The 26506-nt window shown below is 31.6% G+C and overlaps 1 protein-coding gene across 2 annotated transcripts; it reads right to left on the reverse strand.

Annotated features, from left to right (window-relative positions):
• Positions 1-16321: 16321 nt before the first annotated feature.
• On the reverse strand, positions 16322-25980 carry CkIIalpha (casein kinase II subunit alpha). 2 transcript variants are annotated; one of them, XM_018511940.1, is made up of 8 exons: positions 25813-25980; positions 24029-24260; positions 23836-23947; positions 23405-23617; positions 21992-22186; positions 21462-21813; positions 21157-21234; positions 16322-17198 (listed from the first exon to the last, which is right to left on the reverse strand). In XM_018511940.1, the coding sequence occupies exons 2-8, from the start codon at positions 24121-24123 to the stop codon at positions 17080-17082; spliced, it is 1164 nt and encodes a 387-aa protein (XP_018367442.1). In that variant the 5' UTR covers positions 24124-24260; positions 25813-25980; the 3' UTR covers positions 16322-17079. The 2 variants fall into 2 exon arrangements, with proteins under 2 accessions (XP_018367442.1, XP_018367441.1); XM_018511939.1 differs by having other exon boundaries at positions 21141-21234.
• Positions 25981-26506: the final 526 nt, after the last annotated feature.

Below are 26506 nucleotides of genomic sequence, written 5' to 3' on the forward strand. Positions count from 1 at the left end.
TATAGAGACGCATGCTTTCCGTTATTTCAACGCCATACAGCGTTGCCAACCTCCGCATTATTAAAAATCGTACCAACAATACAAAATTATCGTATTTTGATTAAAATTATCGTACATTTTTTGTTGTTAGATAGATATACATATTTATTAGGTCTGTTCGCGTTGCTTGCACTTTTTGCATTCAGCATCTTCGCTTTCTCTTTTTTTAACGCCCAAATATATATCTATTTCATTTTAAGTATAAAAATTTTTGGGTTTCAAGCAACGCAAACAGATCTATATTGAATAGATATATTTTTTAATGAAAAAAAAATAACAATACTGAATATTTGTAAATATTTATTTTTAAAATTAAAGTTTTTAATTTTAAAACAAAGAACTTGTAATTATAATCTCACTAGAAAATTTTTTTAAGTATTACATTTATAAGTCTTCTTCGTTATACATAAATTATATAAATTATAAAACACTAGGGAACATTTTTTAAAATTTTAAGTACATAAATATTTACTTAACTTTGGTTATATGTAATAGGAACTATATAGGAAACATAAATACTAGAAAATATATTTTTTTAATTATTACATACGTAAATCATTTTGGTTATATAGAAAAAAAAACAATAAGGAACAACTTTTAACCTTTTGAGGACGGGACTGGCCAGTATACTGACCAAGTGACCGCTCACAAACTTGGCGACCCTAATCTAATATATTATTGTATATCTTACCATTTAAATTTTAAACAAAGTTAGTTCTTGTTTCAATTCTCTGAAGCGGATTGGACTCTAATTTTTTAATAAAAAGTGTACTTTTCATGCCATTAACAAATGTGAGATGAATCAGAACGGACGCGATTTCACTGACCATATACCGTTCTATATGTGCGACTGCGTATTTCTCGGGGCACCTTGTTTGATCATGTTGTGATTGTCCAATGTCCACCAGCTAATCCTAACCTAACCCTAACCCTAACGACCAGTGCCTAGGAATTTTCCTTGCTCTAGCGCTGTGGCTGATGGCGCCTATTTGACCAGTCGGTAAAACATTGTCGACGGTTATCATCGAAGAGTGTTCTCTTAAAATTTAATCAAAATTGCCAAATTATCGTACTTTTACGTACGATCTCACTCTTTGGATCGTACATCGTACAAAGATCTATATTATCGTATTTGTACGATCAAGATCGTACGGTTGGCAACGCTGACGCCATAGCGCATCTAGCCACATCTGGTGGTGCTTGAGATAACTATTCTTACCACAGTATGGTAATACAGGCGCGCATTTCAAAAAGATTGACGTGAGATACTCATTACCGCGCAAACTCAATTCTCTCAATTTTCGTGAAAAAAGATGAGTTCCTTTCTTATGCGATAACTTTTTTATGCAATCGTTATCGGCCAAACCGCTTTGGGAACATATTCTGCACATCATAAACTATCGAAAAATGCAAAAAAATCGATTTTTTGGTCGAGTATCATGAGAACCTCCCCTTAAAGTTTTTTGATAAATTAGTTTCTATATTCTTTAATTCGACATTTTTAATATTTCCCTTCTTTTTCATTTTCCTTTTCTTTCTTTTTATTTAATTCTGGCATTGAAATTCTCGATGTAGGGGAGCTCACCATGACAGGATAACTTTTACTTTATATATGTTAGTGTGTGTTTGCTCTGAGGAAGGCTAAAAAATGAGTCGAAACATGTAAGCGCGTTTAGTGAATAAAGAAGTTTCACTCTTTATAAGTGTATTATTTGCGCGACGTCTTCTGCGCCTGACTCCTAGTGCCCTTACTCTTTCCAATTCTTTGATTTGTAAGGAGTCTTGATTAGTTTGATTTATTAACGGATAATCATTTCATTTAAAATACATAGATATGTATTAGATAATACATACATATGTATTAGTTTTCATCTAACTTTGACCGTAAGTGCATGGCGCTTCTTGTATTTAGTTAAAGAGATTAACACTCGTTAGGAACGAAATTCTATTCGTTGCCTTTAATTTTATATCGTATCGTTATTTTAGTTTGATTTTTTCCCCTATTCGTAGTAATTATATGATAAATAAATATATTTAACATTTCTACAGGAAAAACAGTTTAGATTTTTCAATATTATTTTATAGCTTCGATGTGGTTATCGTAAAAATATTAAATATGCTACGCGCGTGCGTGCGCGTGCGTGCGTACGTGCGCTGGCTTGTAACACTAATTTAAATTAATGTAATTTTGAACACTTTATTAAATTTTGCATGCTTTCCATTACATAAGCCAATACAAATATTCTATCCTTCTTTGCATTCCATAAGTAACGATAAGCACAGAACGATACTTGTATCGACTTGTGTCACCAAATGAAAAACATTTTTTATTATTAACAACACACTGAGATAGTATGTATTCATATGGTAAAAGGGTATACATCATCTTGACGTTGTAGTAATAACAATATGTAAAATATTTATTTACAAACAAACGGGATAAAAAATCAAAGTTCTATGTTTCATTAATATAATTATTTAGAAAAAGAGGGGAAAGAGGCCTAGGAAAAATATACGAGTGATGCAAAAGAGAAAAAGAACAAAAATTTAAGAATGAAAGATGCACAAGAGAGAAGGAAAAAGAAATAGGAAAGAACAAGAGAAGAAAAATAATAGAAAATAATAAGAAGAAAAAGAAAAGTGAAAAAGTGAGAAACAATGAAAAAACAGTAAGAAAAAAGAGAGACAAAAAATAAAAAGGAAGAAGACTTATGTAGTGTAGAGGAAAGAAAAAAAAAGGCTAAAGAAATAAACAGAGGAAAGAGAAATAATAAGGAAATAGAAAGAAGAAAAAAAAAAGAAAACATAGAATGAAGAAAAGAGATGAAAGGAAAGAAGAAATGGGATGAGTTTGGAAAAGGCTCAAGAGCAGAAAAAGGAGAGGGAGATGGAAGGGGATATTCAAATTATTGGCCTCTAAGCAAGATTGAAAAAGGGTAAAATATTTTAAACAGAGTTATGCATTATGTCTTTTTTAAATAAATCGCATACTATGATGTAAAAAAAATGATGCCGTAGACAAAACTTAACACAGTGTATTATTTCTATTAGAATTAATTATCTTCATTTCCAAGTTAATTTGCTTATTTAGATAATCATTATTTTCTGTTTCATTACACACTAGAAACTATATATTATTATAAATTCTCTCTTAATGTATGAACAAGGGGGATAAAATTTGAATAAACAAGTATGTGTGAGTAAACAAGTATATGTGCACCGTTCTTGCCGAATAAAAGGAATTTTCAATTAAATATTATCTATTACGCATATACTGGGTGTTTCAGACCATCAGTACTATCCTTTTATCTTCACAGGATAAAGTCCAACCATAAAAGTGTTCAGATAAAAGTTGTATGGTTTAAGGGCTCACATAGATTTCTCAGTTTTAAAAAATCGATTTTTTTGCTTATTTTAAAAGGTACATATCTTAGAAACATTTTAAGATCAGAACGAGTTCGATATTCGAATTATTGACGAAGTTAAGCTGCTTTAACGAAACTAGTCAGGTCGCTCCGCAGGTCAGAATTCTAACCGGTTACCGGTAGGGTGTATTGTCGTCGAAATATAGAACAGATTGCAGTCAGAAAAGGGTCATCATACTGCAGAGGAAGGCCAACTTTTATGGTGCAGGCATCGCTGATTAAGCGTAAGTAAAAATTTTTTATTTTATCCTTGCAAAACTTTAAACGCGTTTTTCTCGAAATAGCATTTTTCAGAACGGTGGGCATGATAACTGCCTCACCGTTCGTCCGATTAATTTCATTTTTGGTATACGTATTCTAAATTAGATTCACTATCGTGTCATGAGAGCTTTTTTGATTAAATTTAACCATTTTCGAATAGCAATAAAAAATAGACAATTTTTTTGTGAAAATTACAATTTTTCTTTCAAATTATGACCATTTCCGTAATGTTTTTTTTTTCTTAAATTCCTCTCGTCACACGAGAGCTATGATTCTAAAAAATAATACAAAATTTTAAATTTTTGTTTCAGATAAGAATTACGAGCTGAATCATGCCCACCGTTTGACCCGATAAAAAAAAACACGTTCTACGCCACTGGACGCAGCCGCCATGTTTTTAATTATTTTTTAAATTTATTTATACGTTTTATGCTCCTTATAAGAATCCACCTTTAAAATAAAAAAAAATGAAATCAATTAGCTCAATAGTTTTCTTATAATTTCTCATCACATTTTGACTACTTTTCAAGTTCGAGAAACATATGTGAGCCGTTAAAGAGATCTATTTACTAATCTTATCGGTTCGATTTTAGGTGGCATCGCCACAAGATCAGGTCAAAGTCATATTGATTTTTTTAAATAGAACATCCAACTTTTTATTACGGCATCTAATAGCCGATGTCGAGAGCTTTTCAAAACACTATAATAACGTTATTTTTCATTGAGTACTTTTTGAGTTATAGGACTCGAAAGTTACAGTATCGCCGGCATTAGCATTACGCAAGATAAAATCGACGGCTAAAACCTTTTGAATGTTGTTCAGTATTATGTCCTAGATAACATTTGTTGAGATCAAGCCATTTGAGATTATTCCTTTTATTTTCATTTTTGCACTAAAAATTCATTTTTACGTAAAAATGAAAATAAGAACAATCTCTATTGAGTTTAATCTTGATAAATATTATCTTGGTTACGATCTTGAACAACATTCAAGAGGTTTTAGCCGTCGATCGGACACCTTGCGTAATGCTAATGCCGGCGGTACTATAACTTTCGAGCCCTATAACTCGAAAAGTACTCAATGAAAAATAACTTTATTATAGTATTTTGAAAAACTCTCGACATTGGCTATTAAATACTGAAATAAAAAGTTAGGTGTTCCATTAAAAAAAATCGGCGTGACCTTGATTTGATTGTTGGCGACGCCACCCAAAGTCAAATTGATAAGATTAGTAAATAGATCTTTTTAAACCCTACAACTTTTATTTGAACACCTTTACGATTGGACCCTATCTTCTGTGAAGATAAAAGGGTGATATGGGTAGTCTGAAACACCCGGTATATATATGCATACATATATATATATATATATATAATATTTAATAGTCAATGTGGCAGAAAATTAAATAAAAAATGTTTATGTAACTATTCATAGGTAAATAATCTCGTCACTCTTTCAGATATTTTATATATAACTTTACGTATGTATATATTACATTTTCTGTATATTATTACATCTTTTATGTACGTAACCATTCATACGCGTAAATGTGTGTATGTGCGTGTGTGTACATGTGTATGATATGCGTGCGCGGTGTGTATATACTTAAATTATAATTAGGCAAAAACGGTACACTAGTCAGATTAAGAATTATTATTTAACTAGTACCTAGAGCTTTATGTAGTAATTTTTCATTATATAAGTGATGAACGATTCAATTTTTCTTAATGCATTACTTATATTCACATTAGGAACTGATAAATCCTTGAAAAATTATATAAAAAGATAGTGTACAAGAAATTGGAGCATATTGTATTCCTGTACATTCTTTACAAATATGTATCATCGTGATGTACAGATCCTCTCGAATGTACATATTATATGAAACAATCTTACATATTAATATAGAATAAATTACGTGTTCAATGCATAACAAAGATGTATAATCACGAAAAGCGAGTTTTTTGTTGTTAAATTATTGGCGTAAGGGCTACCGGTTACCGCACGTACATTGTCGTAACGCCTTACGTCACCTTATGTCAAAACCTTGTCTTGCATCAGCACATAGCCAACATAAAACGTAATATAATGGACATAAAAAGTGAGTTGTGTTTTTTTATGTTACGTTCTTCTTTGTGCGTTACTTTTTACGTTGACGTATAACTATGTTTATAGTACAGTCAATTTATACAAAAATTGAGCGGGACCTCGGAAAAATTAACACCAAGATAAATTTTTGCACAAACTTTTATTTTTGCATAAGATTGAAGGAGAAAAAAGTTTACCATTGTACAGTTCGTAGCAGGAATGCCTGAGGTTCGATTTTACGGATCCACGTTTCGTTCTTAGTTATACATTTATGATCGCTGACGTAACATCCGGTCGTATCAGATTTTAACAGTCATGAATGTAAAAATAACTAAGAATGAAACATGGACCCCTAAAATCGAATCCCAGGCATTCCTGCTACGAACTATACAGCCACTAAGAAAAATAATTAAACAAATAGGGCTTAAATTTCGGTTAAATTTTGCAAATATCTCGATAAATATCAATTTTACCAAGAAAATATAAGAGAGGAAAATTTTACACAGAAAAGATTCTGTAAGTTTTTGTCATATGAGCAATACTTTTCACGTAAGAAATTATGCAAGATGTGCTTTGCGCAGTGAAGTTGCGGGGCGCGCTGACAAGACACAAAGTGAAATGGAGCGTCGCACGCGCGCACAAAAAATATCATAACTTTTGGACGAATAATCGTACAGAAATCGGTCATTACGCGTTAAAAAGCTGAAATCTTTAGCTTTTTAATGGAATTGGTTTCGTTATTCTACGACAATTTTTAACAATTCGACAATGGATTAAACAATATGTTACATGCAATTTTTGACTTTTTTTCATAAAATCAGCTATAAGTCGGTATCGAATTGCTTAAGAAAAAAATCGCCTACAGAATATTACAGTATATACTTCATACTTTGATTCCACAAGGAAAAAATTTTTTTTAATTTTCTTCTTTAAAATAGAGCTATTGACATTTTCAGTAATTTATGTAAATAAATGAAAATTCGAAGTATGACGGAAAATTTTTTCATTTTGCTTGGCGTCTTGTCGGCGCGCTCCGCAACTTCACTGCACAAAGCACATCTTGCATAATTTCTTACGTGAAAAGTATTGCTCGTATGACAAAAACTTATACAACTTTTCTGTGTAAAATTTCCCTCTTTTTTCTTTCTTATATTTTCTTGATAAAATTTATCGAGATATTTGCAAAAAATCGAAATTTGGGCCCTATTTGTTTAATTATTTTTCTTAGCGGCTACTGTACAATGGTAAACTTTTTCTCCTTCAATCTTAGGCAAAGATAAAAGCCTGCAAAAATTTACCCTGGTGTTAATTTTTCCAAGGTCAAATCCTATAATGACTGTACATAGCACCCTTATAACATCTATAGTTATATAAAACTAACCAATTACAGCTATCCCTTTGAAGAATGGAATGACTGTAATTGGCCAGTTCGTAATTATTGGGATGTATTAAACCCGATTAAGAGTGCCGTGTAAATGGAGTCTATAGCCGGTATTCATAGTCGGGTCTTATTTTAAGATCATCTTAAGTAATGTCTTAATGCGGCCCTCTTAAGTAATGTCTTATGTAATGTCTTAAGTCGCTAATGCGGCTCTCTGATTGGTTCGTGACACTTCAAGACAGAACTTAAGACGATCTTGAATAAGAATTGACTATGAATACAGGCCTATGTATTGATATAAGGCGTCAGGCACTACAGTAATGTACGTGTGGTGATCCTAAAATTGATTGGCTGAAATTGATTGAAATCGATTTAGTAGACTCAATAGTTGAGTGAGCGCTCGCTGCTATTGATGTATTCTTTTAGATCTAAAATTCTGATTGAATGATTTAAAAGAATACACCAATATAATGGCGAGTGCTCACTCAAATGTTGAGTTCGCTGAATGCGTCCATTGATCAGCGCATAGGACTCGAGTTTATAAATGTACATATATATTTATATTTTAAATTAGTATATTGCTATTCATATGAATATATGTAGGATATGTTCTATGTTAATTTTCACAATATTTCGAAATATGTCGAAAAATATGAAAAGTACGGAAAAAAGTTTCAACCAAAAGTTATATGGCCTGACGGGGCACAAATAATGATAAAATCAATTTTTTTAAAAATCGAGTTTTCATGGTAATATGAAAGGAAAGATTTTTTTTTTAATGGAATTGTATGACTTCTTTTACATAATATAATTCCTCTAACTATTCTGCATAAGCACTAAAAAAGTATTAGGTGTACAATTTTGCTTCTGCCGTTTTCCTATAGATGGCTTTAGCGGTAAGTGGTGGTCGAAATAAATAGATCATAGATGTTATACAATAAACTTGGGCATCTGTCAACATAACTCCATAGAAACATTAGTCGATTTGTGTCTGCATCATAAAGTTATTCTCGATTGAAAATGTCAGTTTACGAGTCAAATTCTCGTTATTTGCGGGAGGGTTTAATTTTCTGCTTCAATATGAAGAAATCTGCGGCTGAGGCTCATCGAATGCTCTCAAATACTTATGGTGAGGCCGCTATTAGTGCAAGGACGTATCGTGAGTGGTTCAACGCTTCAAAAACGGTGAGTTTGACATCGAAGACCGGCATAGCGGTGGAAGAGAGAAGGTTTTCGAAGATGCAGAATTGGAGGCATTACTTGATCAAGACTCGTGTCAAAATCAAGAAGAATTGGCACGATCATTGGGAGTGACTCAACAAGCCATTTCAAAACGCCTCAAAGCCATGGGAATGATTCAGAAACAAGGAAATTGGGTACCGTACGAGTTGAAGCCGAGAGATGTTGAACGGCGTTTGTTTGCTTGTGAACAGCTTGTGAAAGGCAAAAACGGAAGGGATTTCTGCATAGCATTGTGACTGGGGACGAAAAATGGGTTCATTACGATAAGCGCAGAAAATCATGGGGAGTTCCCGGTCATGCTTTCACGTCGACGGCCAAACCGAATATTCACGGCTCCAAGGTCATGCTCTGTATTTGGTGGGACTAGCTCGGCATAGTGTATTATGAGCTGTTAAAACCGACTGAAACAATCACAGGCGATCGGTATCGAACGCAATTGATGCGTTTGAGCCGAGCAGGACAAACGGCCGCAATACAAAAGTGATTTTGCAGCATGACAATGCTCGAACCCATGTTGCGAAAGTGGTCAAGACATACTTGGAAACGTTAAAATGGGAAGTCCTACCTCACCCGCCGTATTCTCCAGACGTTGCTCCCTCTGACTATCACTTGTTTCGATCAATGGCACACGACCTGGCTGACCAGCACTTCCGGTCTTATGAAGAAGTAAAAAATTGGATTGATTCGTGGATCGCCTCGAAAGATGACCAATTTTTCGACGCGGGATTCGTACGCTGCCCGAAATATGGGAGAAAGTAGTGGCCAGCGATGGACAATATTTTGAATCATAAATGTATAACCAGTTTTTTTACAATAAAGCCTCGAATTTCGAAAAAAAACGGCGGAAGCAAAGTTGTACACCTAATATAAAAAAATTTTTAATTTACGATGTATAATTTTATACTTTGTTCATGCACGCTCTGACATAAAATGTAAAAGATCTTACCAACTATTCTTTTTTTTTTAATAATTGTGCTTTAATACTATTTTGCACAAAATAATGAATCAACTGCAAAGAACACAAACTGCAAAGAATAGTTGCTTTTTAAAAAAATTATGCAATTTGCAACTACATTCTTTTTTGAGAAGCAACTATGTGTTTTCATTACATCAATTTATCTCATTACTCTATGCATAAAATTACTAAGGCAAGTTTATAAAAAGATTAATAACTTTACGAGATATTTTATATTTTATGTCAAAATTTGTAGGTATAAAGTATAAAATGTCCCGTAAACTATTGATTTATCGATATGTTTAGCTTAACATTTTTATATGCTAAGAGGAATTATATGTAAAAGAAATCATACAATTCCATTTAAAACAATAGCTGTAATCGTCATATGATCATGAAAAATTGATTTTTTCGAAAATTAATTTTCCCATTTTTGTGTCCCGTTGAACCATATATCAATACAATTGTTGTCCGAGACATTTATTTTTCATATTTTTCGAGATAAATGGGACACCGTATATGTGTATGTGTATATACAGGGTGTCCCTGTATATACATTTTAATCGATCACCTCTTGAATAGTGCATTTTAAGGAAAAATGTTTCAGACAATAGTTTTGGGACTTTGAGGGAGACACAAGATGATGCCACTGGTTTGGTAGAGACTTTGGTAGAGACCCTTAAGGCCGTTCTCTACAATAAGTTGCGAACACCCCGTTGCCAGTTGTGGAGTGACAAGTTGCCAGTCACAAGTTGTAAATCATTGCAACACCTAATGCACATTTGGATGTCGAAAGTTGCGATTTGTATAGAAACAGCCAATCAGAAAGTAGAACGTCCGTCGTTATTTGCTGTAGCCGAAAAATCGAAGAGAATATATCAAGCAGGTTATGTGATAGATATTCGAGATGTTTTCGAAATGAAAATGAAATAAATCAACACCACCGATATATCACAACTTTTATTTCACTCTTCGCGCTTTTCGAACACAATATTTGATTGGCTAAGATGTTACGGTAGACAGTTGCTGTTGCCAAGGAGTTAAAAGTTGGGCAACTCTCCGTTGGCAACCGCGACTATCTATTGCAACCGGAAATATCACTTTGCAACTAGTAGTTGCCAACTTTTGCGACTGGCAACGGGGTGTTTGCAACTTATTGTAGAACGGCCTTTAGTCTAGAGACCCTTTACTAGAGACTGACCATTTGGGACTTCTACTGATTGGTGCACGTGACTTCTGCATAACTAATGGCGGCGCCAATAAGGAACACTGTTCAGCCGGACGCGAAAAGGAGCTGATTTCTGCCTAAAAAGGTATAAGCAAAAGGAATAGTGGTTTTTTTTTTATAGATTTTGACTTCTTGAATATAATAATGTTATCAAAAAATTCGAGGCGGATAGAGAACACCTTGAAAATTACGCGCGAACGTGGTGTATTTACATAAATTTCAATATTCTTGCTTAATTTTCAAAGTGTTTCTCAAACGCTACGAACTTTTTAATATCTTTATCATATCCAAGAGATCATAATATAAAAAAACACTATTCCTTTTACTTACACTTTTTTAACAGAAATTCCTTTTTTTAATAAACTCCTTTGGATTGAAATACGTTCGCACTCTGAATTTATAGCAGTATTGATGAATTAATGATGTACAAATAACTCTCCCCCCCTCCCCCCCCTCTCTCTCTCTCTCTCTGTGTGTGTGCGTGCGTGCGTGCGCGTGTGTGTGAATGAGTGACGTAATGATGTGTATCAATATATCTCCTGAAGAATCGTAAATAAAATAATATAAAATGATATATTAATAATAATATTATTAATATAGAGAATCAATTAATTATATAATCAAGAATGATACAAATATAAGGATAGTACGTTTGTGTCAAGATGTGTTAAGCAATTGGAAAGTACCCTATATAAATAACAATCCGTTCTATTTTAATACTTAAATTCAGTCAATATGTATTTACAAGCTATTTCTCCAACCTACACGTATTGTTTGACATGACAAGTATAACGACATAACGATCACAAATGGCACAAATGAAATCGACAACAATCGATGGAATCGATTTATCGCCGCCATTTGTTGGGCAGATGGCCAGTCTCCAGTAAAGGGTCTCTAGACTTTGGGTGTCGTCAAGATCAGGGCAAAGTCATTTTGAATTTTTTAAATGAAATCTCCCATTTTTCATTACATATTTTTGTAACTTACCTTGAGAGTTTCAAAACAATAAAATATTTTTTCATTGAAATAATTAATAAAACCATAAAATATGTATTAGAGGCAATAGGAGTCAACGCTGGTTATCAGTTAGCGCAATTTTTCTTAATACTAAATATATAAATCGTAACTTTGAACGTTTCCACTCATGGTTTGAGTCTTCATCAGCAATCTTTCACCCTAGCGCAACGATTGGAGTATTGCATGACAAAATGATATCTCCAACGTTTTTCCTCTCAAATATTGAACCGTTTATTGTTGTGAGGTAAGTCACATACTCACAAAGTTAGAAAGCTGAGTGGCAATGAGAACTCAAGCTAAAATTATATGAAAGATTAAATTATCGTATGAATAATTTGAAAATATTGATATTCACCTCACCTCACACAGTCGACGCTTCTACACTGAACAATGAATCTCTCTTATTTAACATTTTGTAATTCGTTAATATGTTATAAATTATCGTCAAATTTTAAAAAATAACTGCGAGAACAATATGTGTCTTGTCATTTCGATAGTCGGTTAAATAATGATTGCTAAACAAGTAACATAGCGGTCAATTTGAAGACAAACAAGTTTATGTCATATATTGTATTACGAACAAGCCTTAAATTTTATTGAGAATTTCAATGTACGTATGATTTAAACCAATGGTATCATGTTGTAAATTCAGCCCATTGGTCTGTCGATTAATATGCATCATCTCTGATATTAACCTTTTATTATAATAATTTTCTACATTCAAAATCTCTACGTTTTGCCAATCAAAGTTATGATTGTTTTGCAACCTATGTTCTGTGATCACTGAATGAGTGGATGTTTTACTATGGATATGCTTTTTGTGTTCAGAAAGTCTGGTTTTTAATTTCCTCCCTGTTTTTCCCACATAGGAAGCATTGCAATCACGACAGTCGATCTTGTAGACTACATTCCTTTTTAATTCATTGTTTAAAGAATCCTTACGAACTTTAATAAACTGATTCAACTTGTTCAAACTAAAAAATGAAACCCTATGGCAAACCCCATTAATTGCATTCTTGAATTTATTCGATATCTCTTCTAAATATGGTATGGAAAACCATTTAACGCGTTCTTTAGGTAAATTGTTATTTGTTTTTTTAGCTGAACAATTCAATTTATTCATTAATGTTTTAACTCTTTCATTAATAGTATCGAATATAAAATTTAATGGATAATCATTTTCCAAAAGTAACAAATCACATGAGGTAACAAATTTTATTTGTGAAGATTTATTGCGCACCTTCGCTCGCGCTGAATCTCATTAGCCCACATTTAGGTTATTTTTTGTTATTTTAAGAAGAGAGAGTCCTTGTTTAAGATATTTATTAATTTTTAATTATTTTAATTAAAGGAGTTTGTAAAAACTTATTAGTTTTTATATTAAAGCCCCTGAGTAGTCGCTGCGGCCATGTTGGAATCGTGACGTCAGAAGCGAGGAATGACACGTTAATTTATGCACGATGCCATTTGTAAACAGAGACAATTTGGATGAAATTAAACGATGGGTTCGCTTTAAAATACTTGTAAAAATCGATGAAAACTGTCCTTTTTTTCCTTGATAGTCAGTAAATGGTCGTAAAAGACTCGTAAAGTGAGCCTATATTCTGGCAGAAACACACGGTTTCATGACTGTTGAAACGAGTTAAATATACACTTTTACGTATAAAATTCCAAGATAACTTTAGTTGTCATCGAAAATTACGACTTTGAGAAGTACGAAACAAGTCACATTTTCACAATTAAGCAAATAATAATGAAATGGCATTGTGCACAAATTTCGTCGTCAAAACTGGTCAAAATGTCACTTTTTCACACCTATAAGTTCGATCATTTATTGTGGTGTAGCGCTGTAACACACATACAAGCACGATCCCATGTCACACGGACATGGGCTCGTGCTTAAGTGTGTGGCTACCGATTTTGCCAGACTGCCGTCTGATACTGTGTCGCCACCGTCAACGTAGAGTTCTTGGCTGAGTAGTCAGGAGCCTTAATTTGTAATTTTTTCATTAAGTATTTTGCGAATTATAAGTCTTGAAAATTACAGTACCGTCGGTATTAACATTACCCAAGTTCATTTTCATTAAGTATTTTTCGAGTTATCTTGCAAGTTACAGCACCGCCGGCATTACCCATGATGTCCGACCGACGGCTAAAATTTCTTGAATGTTGTTCAGGATCACTACTTGGATAATGTTTGTCAAGATCAAGGCTATTGGAGGTTGTACCTCTTATTTTCATTTTTACGTAGAAATGAATTTTTAGTGCAAAAAATGAAAATAAGAGGAACAATCTCCAATGACCTTGATTGTAACAAACGTTATCCAGGCCATGGATAATGCTGGCAATGCTGTAACTTGTAAGCCTTATAACTCGAAAAATACTTAATAAAAATAAACTTAATTATATTAGTTTGGAAAGCTCTCAAGATAAGCTACAAGAATACGTCATGAAAAATGAGGAGTCTCATTTAAAAAACTGTATATGACCTTGCCCTCACCTTGACTATGCCACCCAAGGTCAAACCAATGGTACCATTTTATGTCCCCTTCGAAGTCACAAAATTTTTGTCTGAAACATTTGTCTCTAAAATGTACTATTCAAGAAAAATTTGAAGTCGTCATTTAAAATGGGACACCCTGTATATGTGTATACACGCATGCACGCACACGTGAAGTATACATATATGTATATATAATGTATATGCAGGTTGTCTCACAACTACCGCATTTCTTCTTAAGGACACATTCTTGAGGTAATTTTGAGACGAAAATCCTAATACGAAAATGTCGAGACTACAATAATTTTTTGAATTATAAACTAACTTTAAATGCTTATAAGTCCCCAAAACCATTTTACTTTGATAGCCTCTATTATTTTTGGATTCTTTTGAACATTTTAAGACGAAAATTCTAATACGAAAATATCGAGGGTATAATAGTTTTCGAATTACACACTATCTTTAAAAAAAAAATTATAATTCAAAAACTATTGTAGAGCCTCGATATTTTTGTATTAGGATTTTCGTCTCAAAATTACCTCAAGAATACTTAATTCTTAAGAGGAAATGCGGTAGATGTGAGACACTTGTGAGATGTGTGTGCGTGTGTGTGTGTGTGTGGGTGGGTGTACAGGATGTTTGATAAGTAACGATAAAACTCGCATAGAAGTAGAGCGGACTGAACTGAGTCGAAAAGTCTTTTACCATTTGCAATTTTCGCAATAGTTAACAAGATATCAATTACTAAAAATCAAAACTAAAAAGAAGTACTATCAAAACTACATGTAGCGCGGTACGCGATACAGAAACTAACTAGGTAACTATAGGAACCGCGCAAACCGTATCGTTTGCTTCTTTTCTCCTCTATTACATGTAGCGCGGTAAGCGGCACGGACCACCAGTGACAAATTCACGTTACTAAGTACTTTTTAATAGAATTAATTGATTTAAATGCAATTATTAAGTAAATCCGTTGAAAAAATAAGAGTATTGATGTGCATAGAAATAAGTTAATATATTAAAAAAAATTAATATTAAAGTTTATTTATCACTAGCCCGTGTCGCTTATCGCGCTACATGTAAAGGTGATGTCCCATGCAGCGGATCGTGCGTAAGCGGATTCGCGTATCGCCAATCACAGAATCATTCTCTTAGATATGCTTGCGAAATTTGCAAACAGATCTAAGAGAATGATTTTGTGATTGGCGATACGCGAATCCGCTTACGCACGATCCGCTGCATGGGACATCACCCTAATAGAAGGGAAAATAAGCAAGTGGCACGGTTTGTGCGGTTCCTATAGTTACCTAGTTAGTTTCTGTACCGCGTTAGGATGGGATTTCATTTGTGCGTTTTTGTCGTACGACAAATTTTTCAAGCCTGTTGATTGATTATAGGATAGAGAGATCCGAGGACCTCTCTATCCTGCACACATTTGTTGTACGACAAAAACGCACAAATGAAATCCCACCCTTACATGTAATCGCACCCTCAGTTTAGTCCCTAGCTATAATCCTATGCGAAAGTTTTATCGTTACTTATCAAACACTTTGTATACACACAGGGTGAGTCATTTAACTCGTGAAATTTAAACATCTTGAAAAGAAAGTATCTTACAGAAAAATATTCCAAACGAAAGTTGTATTATTTAAAAGGGGATATAAATAATGGTAAAATCAAATTTTGAGAAGATCGGTTTTTCTAAGATCATATAATAGTCATCGTTATTTTTTTAAATGGGATTATATCTTTACAATCATATTTTGTTTAAAAATATCATATTTTATTTTAAAAAATGATAATCATTATATGACTTTGAAAAATCAGTTTTGTTAAAAATGGATTTTTCCATTATTTTTTTCTTTTCAAACGATACAACTTTCATCCGGAATATTTTTCTCTAAAATGCTTCCTTTTCAAAATATTTAGATTAAGTGGCTCGAGTTAAATCATTAACGCACGCGCGCGCGTGTTGTGTGTGTACACATATATCGATGTCGTAGGCATTGTAACAAGTTTTAGGTGCTAGTGAATTTATATATGGTAACTAGTATAGTAAAATTTACCGCAACCTGCTTCCATTTATTTTTTTCTGATAGAAATGATTAAAAAACGAAAATGTTGTATAACAAAAATATATGTGTTGAACGAATTTATTTTACGTTGCACTTTTAGATTAATATTTTGTATTTTTATTGGAAAATAGCGGCGATATTATTGGATGCACAGAGCAGGTATTTACAGAGCGCAAAGAGTGTACTTGGCTATAACAAACATTTTATTCAACTATTGTTGCATCAGATATAAACGAACATTTTTATTATTGTTAAAAGTATTAAATCGAATGGTTTAAAGTATGTATACAAGTGTGATTGTATGTGTGTGTGTGTGTGTGTGTGTGTGTGTGTGTGTGTGTGTGTTCCGTCGTTGCGTATGAGTGTACATGTATGTGAATGTAAATAAGAGTGGTTTAAATTCTTTGTCACTGCGCGTATTATGTAAACACGAGTAATCATCTTTCAAATAAAAATGGATCTAGCTGCATCTTTATGTATCTATAGATTTGCCAAAAACATAATAACAGTAACATCGGAAAAAATAGGAAAGCGCATCGCAAATTGTAAAACAGAAGTAATGCTACCTTCGATATCGCATGTACATCGGCCAATATGGACACAGCATGTTTATGCGACAAATTTTATGCCAGAATCCTAATCTCCCTCACAATTCTCTAAGTACATCGCAAATTTTGAATAGTTCTATGTTTTTAAAGAAAATAAAATAAAATGCTTCAGTTTTAAATGATAGGATTAATGAAACCGTTATTACAAACCAGAATGATTTTCGTGCAGAGAAGAATATACTTGGCAATATGAAATATTTGCTGTTGTATTGTTATATTCTGTAGTAGATTGGGATTCAGTTGACAATTGCTGAATTCATAAGAGTTGAGGCAGTTCTTCTGAGAGGGTCAAACACCCACTTCCAATTTCTTCTACGCTTTCCAATCCGTTTGTTCCATGAACCGATACGCTGCTCATTGTTACACCACGATGATCTGTAATAACTTACTAGTTAAAAAATCGCTTTGACATGAGATCTCTTACTATATACAATATGTTGCACAATTTATGAGTACACGATGTCTTACTTCATTTAATCTCAAGAAAATACAAGTTCGATTTCAAAAGTATCCGTTTATACAGAGTGCGTCACACGATTCAGATAAGTTCTAATATCTATTCCATTATTACTGCGTTATTAATTATGCAATTTGCAATATACAATTACAATGTTATAATAATATACAATTACATATTTTTTTCGAAAAACAACTATATATTTCCTTTGTAGCGATTCATTTGATTATTCTGTGTATAAAAGTATTAAAGTAGTTATAAAAGAAATGTCTTGTTTATGAAATATTTTATAAATATAATATAAAAATATAATAAAATAAAATATAAAATATCTCGTAAAATATTTCTTTTTCAAGCTTTCATTTTATACGTTTATTTGCAGAATGCTCAGAAAAATCTTTTATTTAAAAACAGTGCAATCATTTGCATTTAATAAAAAAATGAATAAATAGAAATATAGATACATCATATTACTCAACTTTGGTTTTTATCATTTTTTGTATCTTTAATAGAACATATTTAAAAAATCGTCCTAATTGTGCAACACGTCCTTATAGTATCAATAATATATTTCCTATAACAGATTGACTAATCTAATATTTTAAAAAATAATCAAGATTATTATGTTCATTAAAGAGAATGATAAACGCGATAGTAAACAGAAGTTTAAAGATTTATACGGGTACAGAATACGTCACTAACATACGTAACATTATATTGTCGTTTAAATATCAAATATAGTGTCCCCGTATAAGTGGCTACACACCTCTTTATCTTGTAAACTTACAGAGATAAACTTAATATATAATAATAGAAATAATATAATATCAAATTAAGATTTTGTCAGGACAAAGTTACTTCGAATTTTTTAAATGGAACCCATATTTTTCGTTACATATTCTTGTAGTTTATTTCGGGAGCTTTTCGAAACACCATAATAAAGTATTTTTTCATTAAGTACTTTTTGAGTTATAAGACTTGAAAGTTACAGTACGGTCGGTATTACCTAAAGTGTAATTGTCATCTAACCGTCGGCTAAAATCTCCTAAACGTTGTTCGGGATCATGACTTCAATAACATTTATCATGATCAAGATTATTGGAGGTTGTACCGCTTATTTTCATTTTTACGTAAAAATTAATTTTCAGTGCAAAAAATAAAAATAAAAGATATAACCTCCAATAACCTCGACTTTGACAAATGTTCAGGTCACGATCCTCAACAACATTTAAGAGGTTTTAGTCATCGGTCGGACACCTTGGGTAACGCTAATGCCGACATTTCTGTAACTTTCAAGCCTTATAACTCGAAAAGTATTTAATAAAAAAACATTTTATTACCTCTATAGCCTTGGTGAAAATTTTTCTCATAATTTTTATACAAATTGGAACATTTTTCATAAATACTCAGAAATATTCGGAAAGTTTACATCTTCTCTCAGAATTTTTCATACAATTGAATTCTGAAATATTCTGAAATTTTTCATTCCATAATTTAAAAAAAATATTTTTTAATTTTATAACATTTCGTCAGAAATTATACTTACAAAAAATCTTAAAAATCTTACGATATTTCATAATTAACATATATGAAAAATTCTGAGAAAAGATGTAGATTTTCTGAGAAATGTTCCAATTCGTGTAAAAAATGAGAAAATTATAAAATTATAGGGAAATTCTGAAAAATTATATAGAATTCTGAAAAATTATATGAAAAAATTTGAGAAAAATTTTCACCAGGGAGCGTTTTGAAAAGCTCTCGAGGTAAGCTATAAGAATACGTAATAAAAAATAGGTCTTAAAAATTCAAAATGATCTTGCCTTGACCATGACAATGTCAAATCAATAGTACCCTTTTATGTCTCCCTCGAAGTCAGAAATTTTTGTTTGGAACATTTTTCTTTAAAATTTTTCTTAAAAAAAATTCGAGCTTACAAATATTTTTTCGATTTTTTATCTGCAATCATTTTTTACCGAGTTACAATATTTTGAATACTGCACAATTTTAAGCATATTTGAAAATTTTTCCTATTTTTTTAGTTGTGTATATACATATATATATATATATATATAGAGAAACAAGATATTAAGTACTAAAAATCGCTGAATATTAGTTTTCAATCATTTTTTACTCAAATACTATTAATTTTATAGAAAAATAGCGAGAGACAAAAATTATTTTTTTTTCTCATAAAGTTCTGAGAATTTTTTCAGAATTTTTGAATACTGTATTTTTTCATGTTGGTAAAAATAGTTGCCAATAGGAAAATGCAGTACTAAAAAGTTAATAAAAATTCTGAAAAAATTCTTAGAGTTTTGTGAGAAGAAAATAAACAATTTTTGTCTTTTGCAGTTTTTCTGTAAAGTTGATAGTAAATGTTTGAGAAAAAAATTATTGAAGACCAATATTCGGCAATTTTTAGTAATTAATATCTTGTTAACTACTGCGAAAATTTCAAAATGTGTGATAGAGGACTTTTCGACCCAGTTTAGTCCGCTCTATCTACACATGAGCACTTTATCAAAACTTACCGGACTCTCTGTATATACACGCGCACGCACACACAGGGTACCCTAGAATATTTAGAACAAAGCTCGTGTACGAATAAAAAGAACTAAACTGAGTCAGAAAGTTCTATACAATTTTGCCATTTTCGCAATAGTTAACGAGATCTACCCGAATGGGAATCTACTGCCAAATACAATCGCGAGATACAACTACATAGCACGCAGAGTTGTTTTCTTTCGTCGCTGTGCGTAACTATTGTCGCTTGTAGTAAATAATTCCCCACGCGCCTAGCGATTATGATAGATGGGCGTACATTTGGCAATATGACCAAGCAAATACTTTATTCAGCGATCTTAATAATTAATATCTTGTTAATTATTACGAAAATCGCAAAATGATACAAAACTTTTCGACTCAGTTTAGTCTATTCTATCTACACATGAAAATTATTTAAATTTTCTGGGACACTTTGTTGTATATATAGAGTGTATGTATATACATATACTCCACCTAACAACCGTTCTTTACATTTTTGCAGAATAAAATCAGCAAATCAGAAATATGTTCTAATAAATAATAGATGATTTAACAGGGCACAAAAATAATAATAAAAAAATATAAAAAAACTCATACAATTCCATTTGAAAAAATGATCATGATTTTTAAATGATCATAAAAAATCGGTTCTTCGAAAATTGATTATATTATTGTATCCTGTCAAGCCATACAAATTCTGCTTGAACATGTTTTTTATTCGATCTTACCCTTACAGGTATTAAGAGTGGTCATGTAGGCGAGATACTCTATCTTGTGTGTGCGTGTGCGCGCGCGCACGCGCGATATAGTTATTACTTACTGTCACGTGGCTGGTAATTAACATAAAAGTGAGTTAATGTAACAAATAAACAGTATGTGTATATATAATCAATATTTTCTATTTCTAATGTATTTACAACTTACATTTCTTTTATCTTACTTAAATACAGGTTATATTTCAATGTAAAGTGCAAATAACATTTGTGATTACATCCCTGCACATGGTATCAGGCATAAAAATTTATATATATATATATATATATATATATATATATGTGTGTATTCGTTTTATTTTTTTTTTTATAGTATTAGCGAGTATTTTTCTTGTTATAGTATTACCGAGTAATTAAATATAATCATAATGATAGATATAAAATATTGAGCATAACATTTTTGGAAAAAAAAGATACATTGAGAGCGCATATCTTGATGAAATAAAAAAAACATATTTTACAATATTAAATTTGTAGTATATAAGTTAACTATATTATAATTATATCAATTAGTATAGAGGTAGATTAAGGTGGTGACATTACCTGGGCCGCTACTCACCTACAGGCACTGAGCCTGCCATGGGAGTAGGTGATGATGACACCATTGTCAAACGACCCTGTTCTTTTACTATAGGATCTAAAATAGAAGAAAAGGTATGATTAAACAAATACACACTCTTAAAAAGAAAGGATGTTTCCGATACATAATATCTCACTGAATAAAATATAAATGCACCATATACAAGCCTATGTGTAACAGTAACATTAATTTTCATTTTCTATTTTGAAACACATTTAAGATAATGCAAAGACAAATACCAAAACGGATTTAAAGAATAATGCATCACGTCGATATATGCTTACAAAAATAAGGATGTTCCATTGCTTCACGTGCAGTTAATCTTTCATAATGATCATAGCGTAAGAGTTTGTCAAGAAAATCCAAACTATCTGGGGACACTAAATGTTGATTCTCTGAATGTACAAAACGTTCCCAACGTTTACGCGAATGTCTGCCTAATATATCGTTAAAACGAGGATCTAATTCAATATGATACTTGTCAAGATATTCGAATAGTTCTTCAGTTCCAAGAACTTTTGCAATTCGAACTAGTTGATCATAATTATCGTGTCCATGAAAAAACGGTTCTTTCCTGAATATCATGCTAGCGAGCATGCAACCCAATGACCACATATCTAACGAATAATCATACATCTGTAAAACATCAAAAGATTCCAAATTAGTTTACATAAATAAGATTTACATTTAAATGTTTTTTAATGATAGATTTTTATAAAGACAATTAAAATTATCTCTACTTTCTTTTTCTTTTTTTTCCCTTTTAATCTCTTTGCCTTTATTCTGTTATATTTTAATACTGTAAAATACTTACTTGATAATCTACAAGTAATTCCGGGCCTTTAAAATAGCGGGAAGCTACTCGTACATTATATTCTTGACCAGGATGATAAAACTCTGCTAGTCCCCAGTCAATTAATCGTAATTTTCGATTTTCATGGTCTATCATAACATTGTGCGGTTTCACATCTCTGTGCATAATTCCCATACTGTGACAATAGTCTAGCGCCTGTGCAGGAACATAAAATAGGAACAATTATGTTAAATACTACAATATTTTTATTTGTGTCCGATTAGATGGTGCATTAGTCGTACTGTTTCAATATGTTATTTATAACAAATATTCACAAGTCCAAAATTAACAAAAATTGTTGATGCACAAGGACAAAAAAATGTTTCCACATGTGCCTTTTAAGTAAAATGTCAAATGTACTTTTAAGATAAAATATATGATTTCCTAAATTTAAAAAAGATAAGAGAAATTAAAAATATTAATGCAATTAAAATTATTCACACAAATGTTAATTTCAGGATTGGATAAGTTAATGTTTTTTTAAAACTAAATTAAGTTAAAATTAATGGCTTATAAAATTAATAAAATTAAATTAAAAGTTGAAGGAATAAAAAATTAACTTAATAAAAGTTAAAATTGAATTAGTTTTAAAAGTTTATTTCGAAAAAAATTATTTTTAAAATCAGAATGCCCTAATTTTCCTTAAAATGAGATTGCTTTCAGTAACAATTACAATATAGATTATTAGGTAAATTTAATTTTTTTATTCACAATAAGTTATATCCAAAAAAAATATATATATAAAAATTTAGAAAATGAGTCGATGTGCAGCACTGTTTTACAACAATTCTTCATCTAAGATTTATTTCGTACTTACATTGCTGAAATATAATATTTATGGCACATAAAATTAGTGTGATGCAAATATAAGCGGGAATTGATAAAATCTAGCGAGGCAATCAAAACTGACTACCGTATGGCTTGACTTTTATTATAGGGTCTTTAATCATAAAATCATTGAGAGAGAGCCTTTTCTAAATTAATTCTCTAATGTTTAACATCTTATAGAAAAAATATTGGCATTAATAATTGGCGTAAATAATATTAATAAATTATAAATAAGGAAGAATAAAATGAAATCGTACGAAAGCCATAGACTAATCATAATCTATATATAAATGACTTCTTTAAATTGTTTTAAAAACATGAATAACAATTTTTAACTTTCATCCAAAATGTCTAGTATATGGATGTAAAGATACAGCAAAAAGCAAAATTAATAACTGTCTCATATCCTTGATATGAAAAACAATAATTCAACCTTTTAACTCTTTTTCGGACCCATGATATACACCTACATCTATCAACAAATAATTATTTCGATGTTCACCATCAACTGATATTTAGTTCCATTGCACTTAACAATACACGCACTTTTAATAATTCATAGAGGTAGTATCTTATGTCGTAGTCAGTTAACGTCTGATATAATTGCTTGAAATCTGTGTTGTTGACATGTTCGAAAATCAATGCCGGTGTCCTTGAAACTGGATCTTTAACAACTGCTTGGAGTGTAATTATGTTGGTCCCACCTTTAAGATTTTCTAAAATTTTTATTTCTCTTTTTATTTTCTTCTTTTTAACAGGCTGTAACAAATAAAAAATTATTACTTTCATCTTTCAGTTTATATTAAATATTTATATATAATAATATATAACATGACTATGAATACAGTTAGTTTTACTATAAATGCTTTGAAGCATTTGATTGATTAATTAGAAGAAAGAATTTTACGAATTGACCAATTAAAGAATGTTTCCAACTAAAAAGATATTTGTATTATATTGATCATACTCTATCATACCTTCAATATTTTTACAACACAATTTTCATTGTTTGTAACATTTATAGCCTCAAATACTTCGCTATATTTACCCCTGCCTAATTTTCTCACTAACTGATAATCATCTTGTTGCCTAAAAAAAAAAAATATATATAGTAAATAAAATAATATATTATAATAGTAATATCATTGACATATTGTTGTTAAATCTTACCCCCAATCGACAACATAAGATTCATAATCCCAATATTCTCTTGGTTTATGTGAATTTACATCAGCATAGACACGTGCTCTACTCGGTAAAGCCATTCTCAAAGAAGTATTATTATTGATAAGTGTCTTGTTGAATGATATACTATCTCGACTGTCTATTCCAAACCTAGAGCTATTAGCGACTTTAACTTCCTTGCTTATCCAGCTACGTACATGTGAGAACAGTAACGAACCTAAGCAATTTATATAATTCTGTTGAATGTTTACATTAATAAAAAATATGAAGAATAATTTAAAGAAAAAATCAATTAAATTGCTACAATAAATAATTTAATAGTGAATTTGATTGTATGCACTACTATGCACTGATGCGTATAAAAGCTACTGTATATTGATGTAATCTAAGTTTAAAACTGAAATGCAAATATAAAATACATGTTTTGTCTAACAACACAATAAAGTATATTGTAAATTTTGCTATTTAATCTGTTTTATATTTATACTAAACACATTTTTATATTAATCTGTGTACAGCAGTTTTAATATATGCCATGTGCCCAATGACAAGGAGAGACTATGCTCTAATCCTCACCGATTTTGATAAAAACTTGCAGCAATGTTAGACGAATACGAAACCAACTTCTATAAAATGTTTAATCTTAGAAACCGAGTACATAATTGAACAACATATATTTTGTATATATATTAGTATATACTATTATTATAGGAAGACATACTAACAAGCTACTATGGATCAGCAGTTAGTGTGCTAAACTATGGTGCCATAGGATGCTGGTTCAAGTGTGATCAATGATGAATGAAATGAAGATAGTCAATAGGTCGTTTTAGTATCTCTGATTTCCATTGAACCATTTTTTGTATTGTATAAATCACTAGGAACGTTTAAAATAATCATTAGGTGAGAAAAAAACTTGATCCATAAAGCCATAATTAATTATTAGTATAAAACAGCTTCTTTAAAGCCATTTGAAGGAACAGTTATATAGTTGTTGGTTTTTAATCGCCTCTTAACATTGTTGCAAGTTTGATCAAAATCAATGAAGCCAGAATGTAGCCTTTCCTTGTGAATGCATCTAATTTGCTATAACAAAAAGTTAGCAAGTTATATATATATATATATATATATATATATATATAGTATGTGTATGTGTGTATGTATCTTAAAAAGAATATGGAAGCTTGAAAAATAAAAATTCATTCATTTATTCATTCATTCATTCATTCATTCATTCATTTATTCTCTCTCTCTCTCTTGTTATTGTTATTTTAAAGTTGATTACAAATGTACACATAATTTATTTTAAATATATTAAAAAGATTCAAAATCTCGAGACACATGCAAATTTGCTATGATTAAAAAACAGTATCATAAATTTTATAAAGATGTATTTTGAACCAGCAAAAAATAAATATGATAAAAATATGCAGACAGAAATATAAATCTGAGTTTTTATTAATTAACAATTAAGAGAGAACGTATTATTATATTTTCATTTATCTCAATTATAACGCTCGAATTTTGCATATATTCAAAGATATATTTCCAAGTTTTTTTTCGGAGGCATACAAAATTGTATCAAAATAAAATTAATTTTCCAACTAATTCGAGGAATCGCAAGAGTTACGAGATGAATATACTACGGACCAACGGAAGAAAAGCACGCAAAAGCATATAAGAGGTACAAGGCACATATACACATGTACTCAATAAATTACACGCCATTATGATCAAGGAATAGATGTAGACCCATTCAGAAGACTCACCTAAACCATTCCGAGCTTGAATATTGATCGGATTCAACACGATGGATTCCTGGATTCGTTGCGAGTATACAAAAATCACTCACGAAGTTGCTAAGGCCGCGCGAACGCGTGAAACTCCAAATTTTTTAGGGCGGCCGGCTTCTCAAACGAGCGAGGTGCAAGATGGCAGCCGGCAACCCGCCACAAACTTCAAAGGTCTAGACCGGAAACCCTTCGTGCCGTCAATGAAAGTTTAGGGTGCCTAGGCCGGTAAGTCGGATTTTAAGGCCATTCTACATTGGTCGTATCGTAGACGTCGCAAGTCACAAGTTTGTTGCTTGAACAAATGTTCCGATGCTCCAATTTTAAAGTTGTATGATGCTTACGATGCTTCCGACGCTACGATACGACCAATGTAGAATGGCCTTATGACCGTTTTAAGTACAGTCTTAAGATGTCATGAACCAATCAGAAGGCCGCATTAGCGACTTAAGACATTACTTAAGACGGTCTTAAAATAAGAACCGACTATGAATACCGGCCCTAGAGTCCTAGATTTATCAGGCGCAACCGGCTTAAGTCAGTATGACAAAGGTGCTAAGGAGAGTACTAAACATGGCCAACATGCTATGAAACTACCTTTAAACTATGTCAAACAAGATAAGACGTGTAGAGGTGCGTTTCGTATCGCGCATGATGCGCATGATGCATCCAT

Source organism: Trachymyrmex cornetzi, unplaced genomic scaffold (genome assembly GCF_001594075.2).
Source record: "Trachymyrmex cornetzi isolate Tcor2-1 unplaced genomic scaffold, Tcor1.1 scaffold39, whole genome shotgun sequence".
In the NCBI taxonomy this organism is placed as follows: domain Eukaryota; kingdom Metazoa; phylum Arthropoda; class Insecta; order Hymenoptera; family Formicidae; genus Trachymyrmex; species Trachymyrmex cornetzi.

Excerpts from the sequence above, each read along its gene's own strand:
- CkIIalpha (XM_018511940.1), bottom strand. The coding sequence starts at position 24,123 with ATGGCTTTACCGAGTAGAGCACGTGTCTATGCTGATGTAAATTCACAT. Across the intron at positions 23,948-24,028 it reads TCTTATGTTGTCGATTGGGG|GCAACAAGATGATTATCAGT; the intron begins GTAAGATTTAAC and ends TTTTTTTTTTAG. Across the intron at positions 23,618-23,835 it reads GTGTTGTAAAAATATTGAAG|CCTGTTAAAAAGAAGAAAAT; the intron begins GTATGATAGAGT and ends TATTTGTTACAG.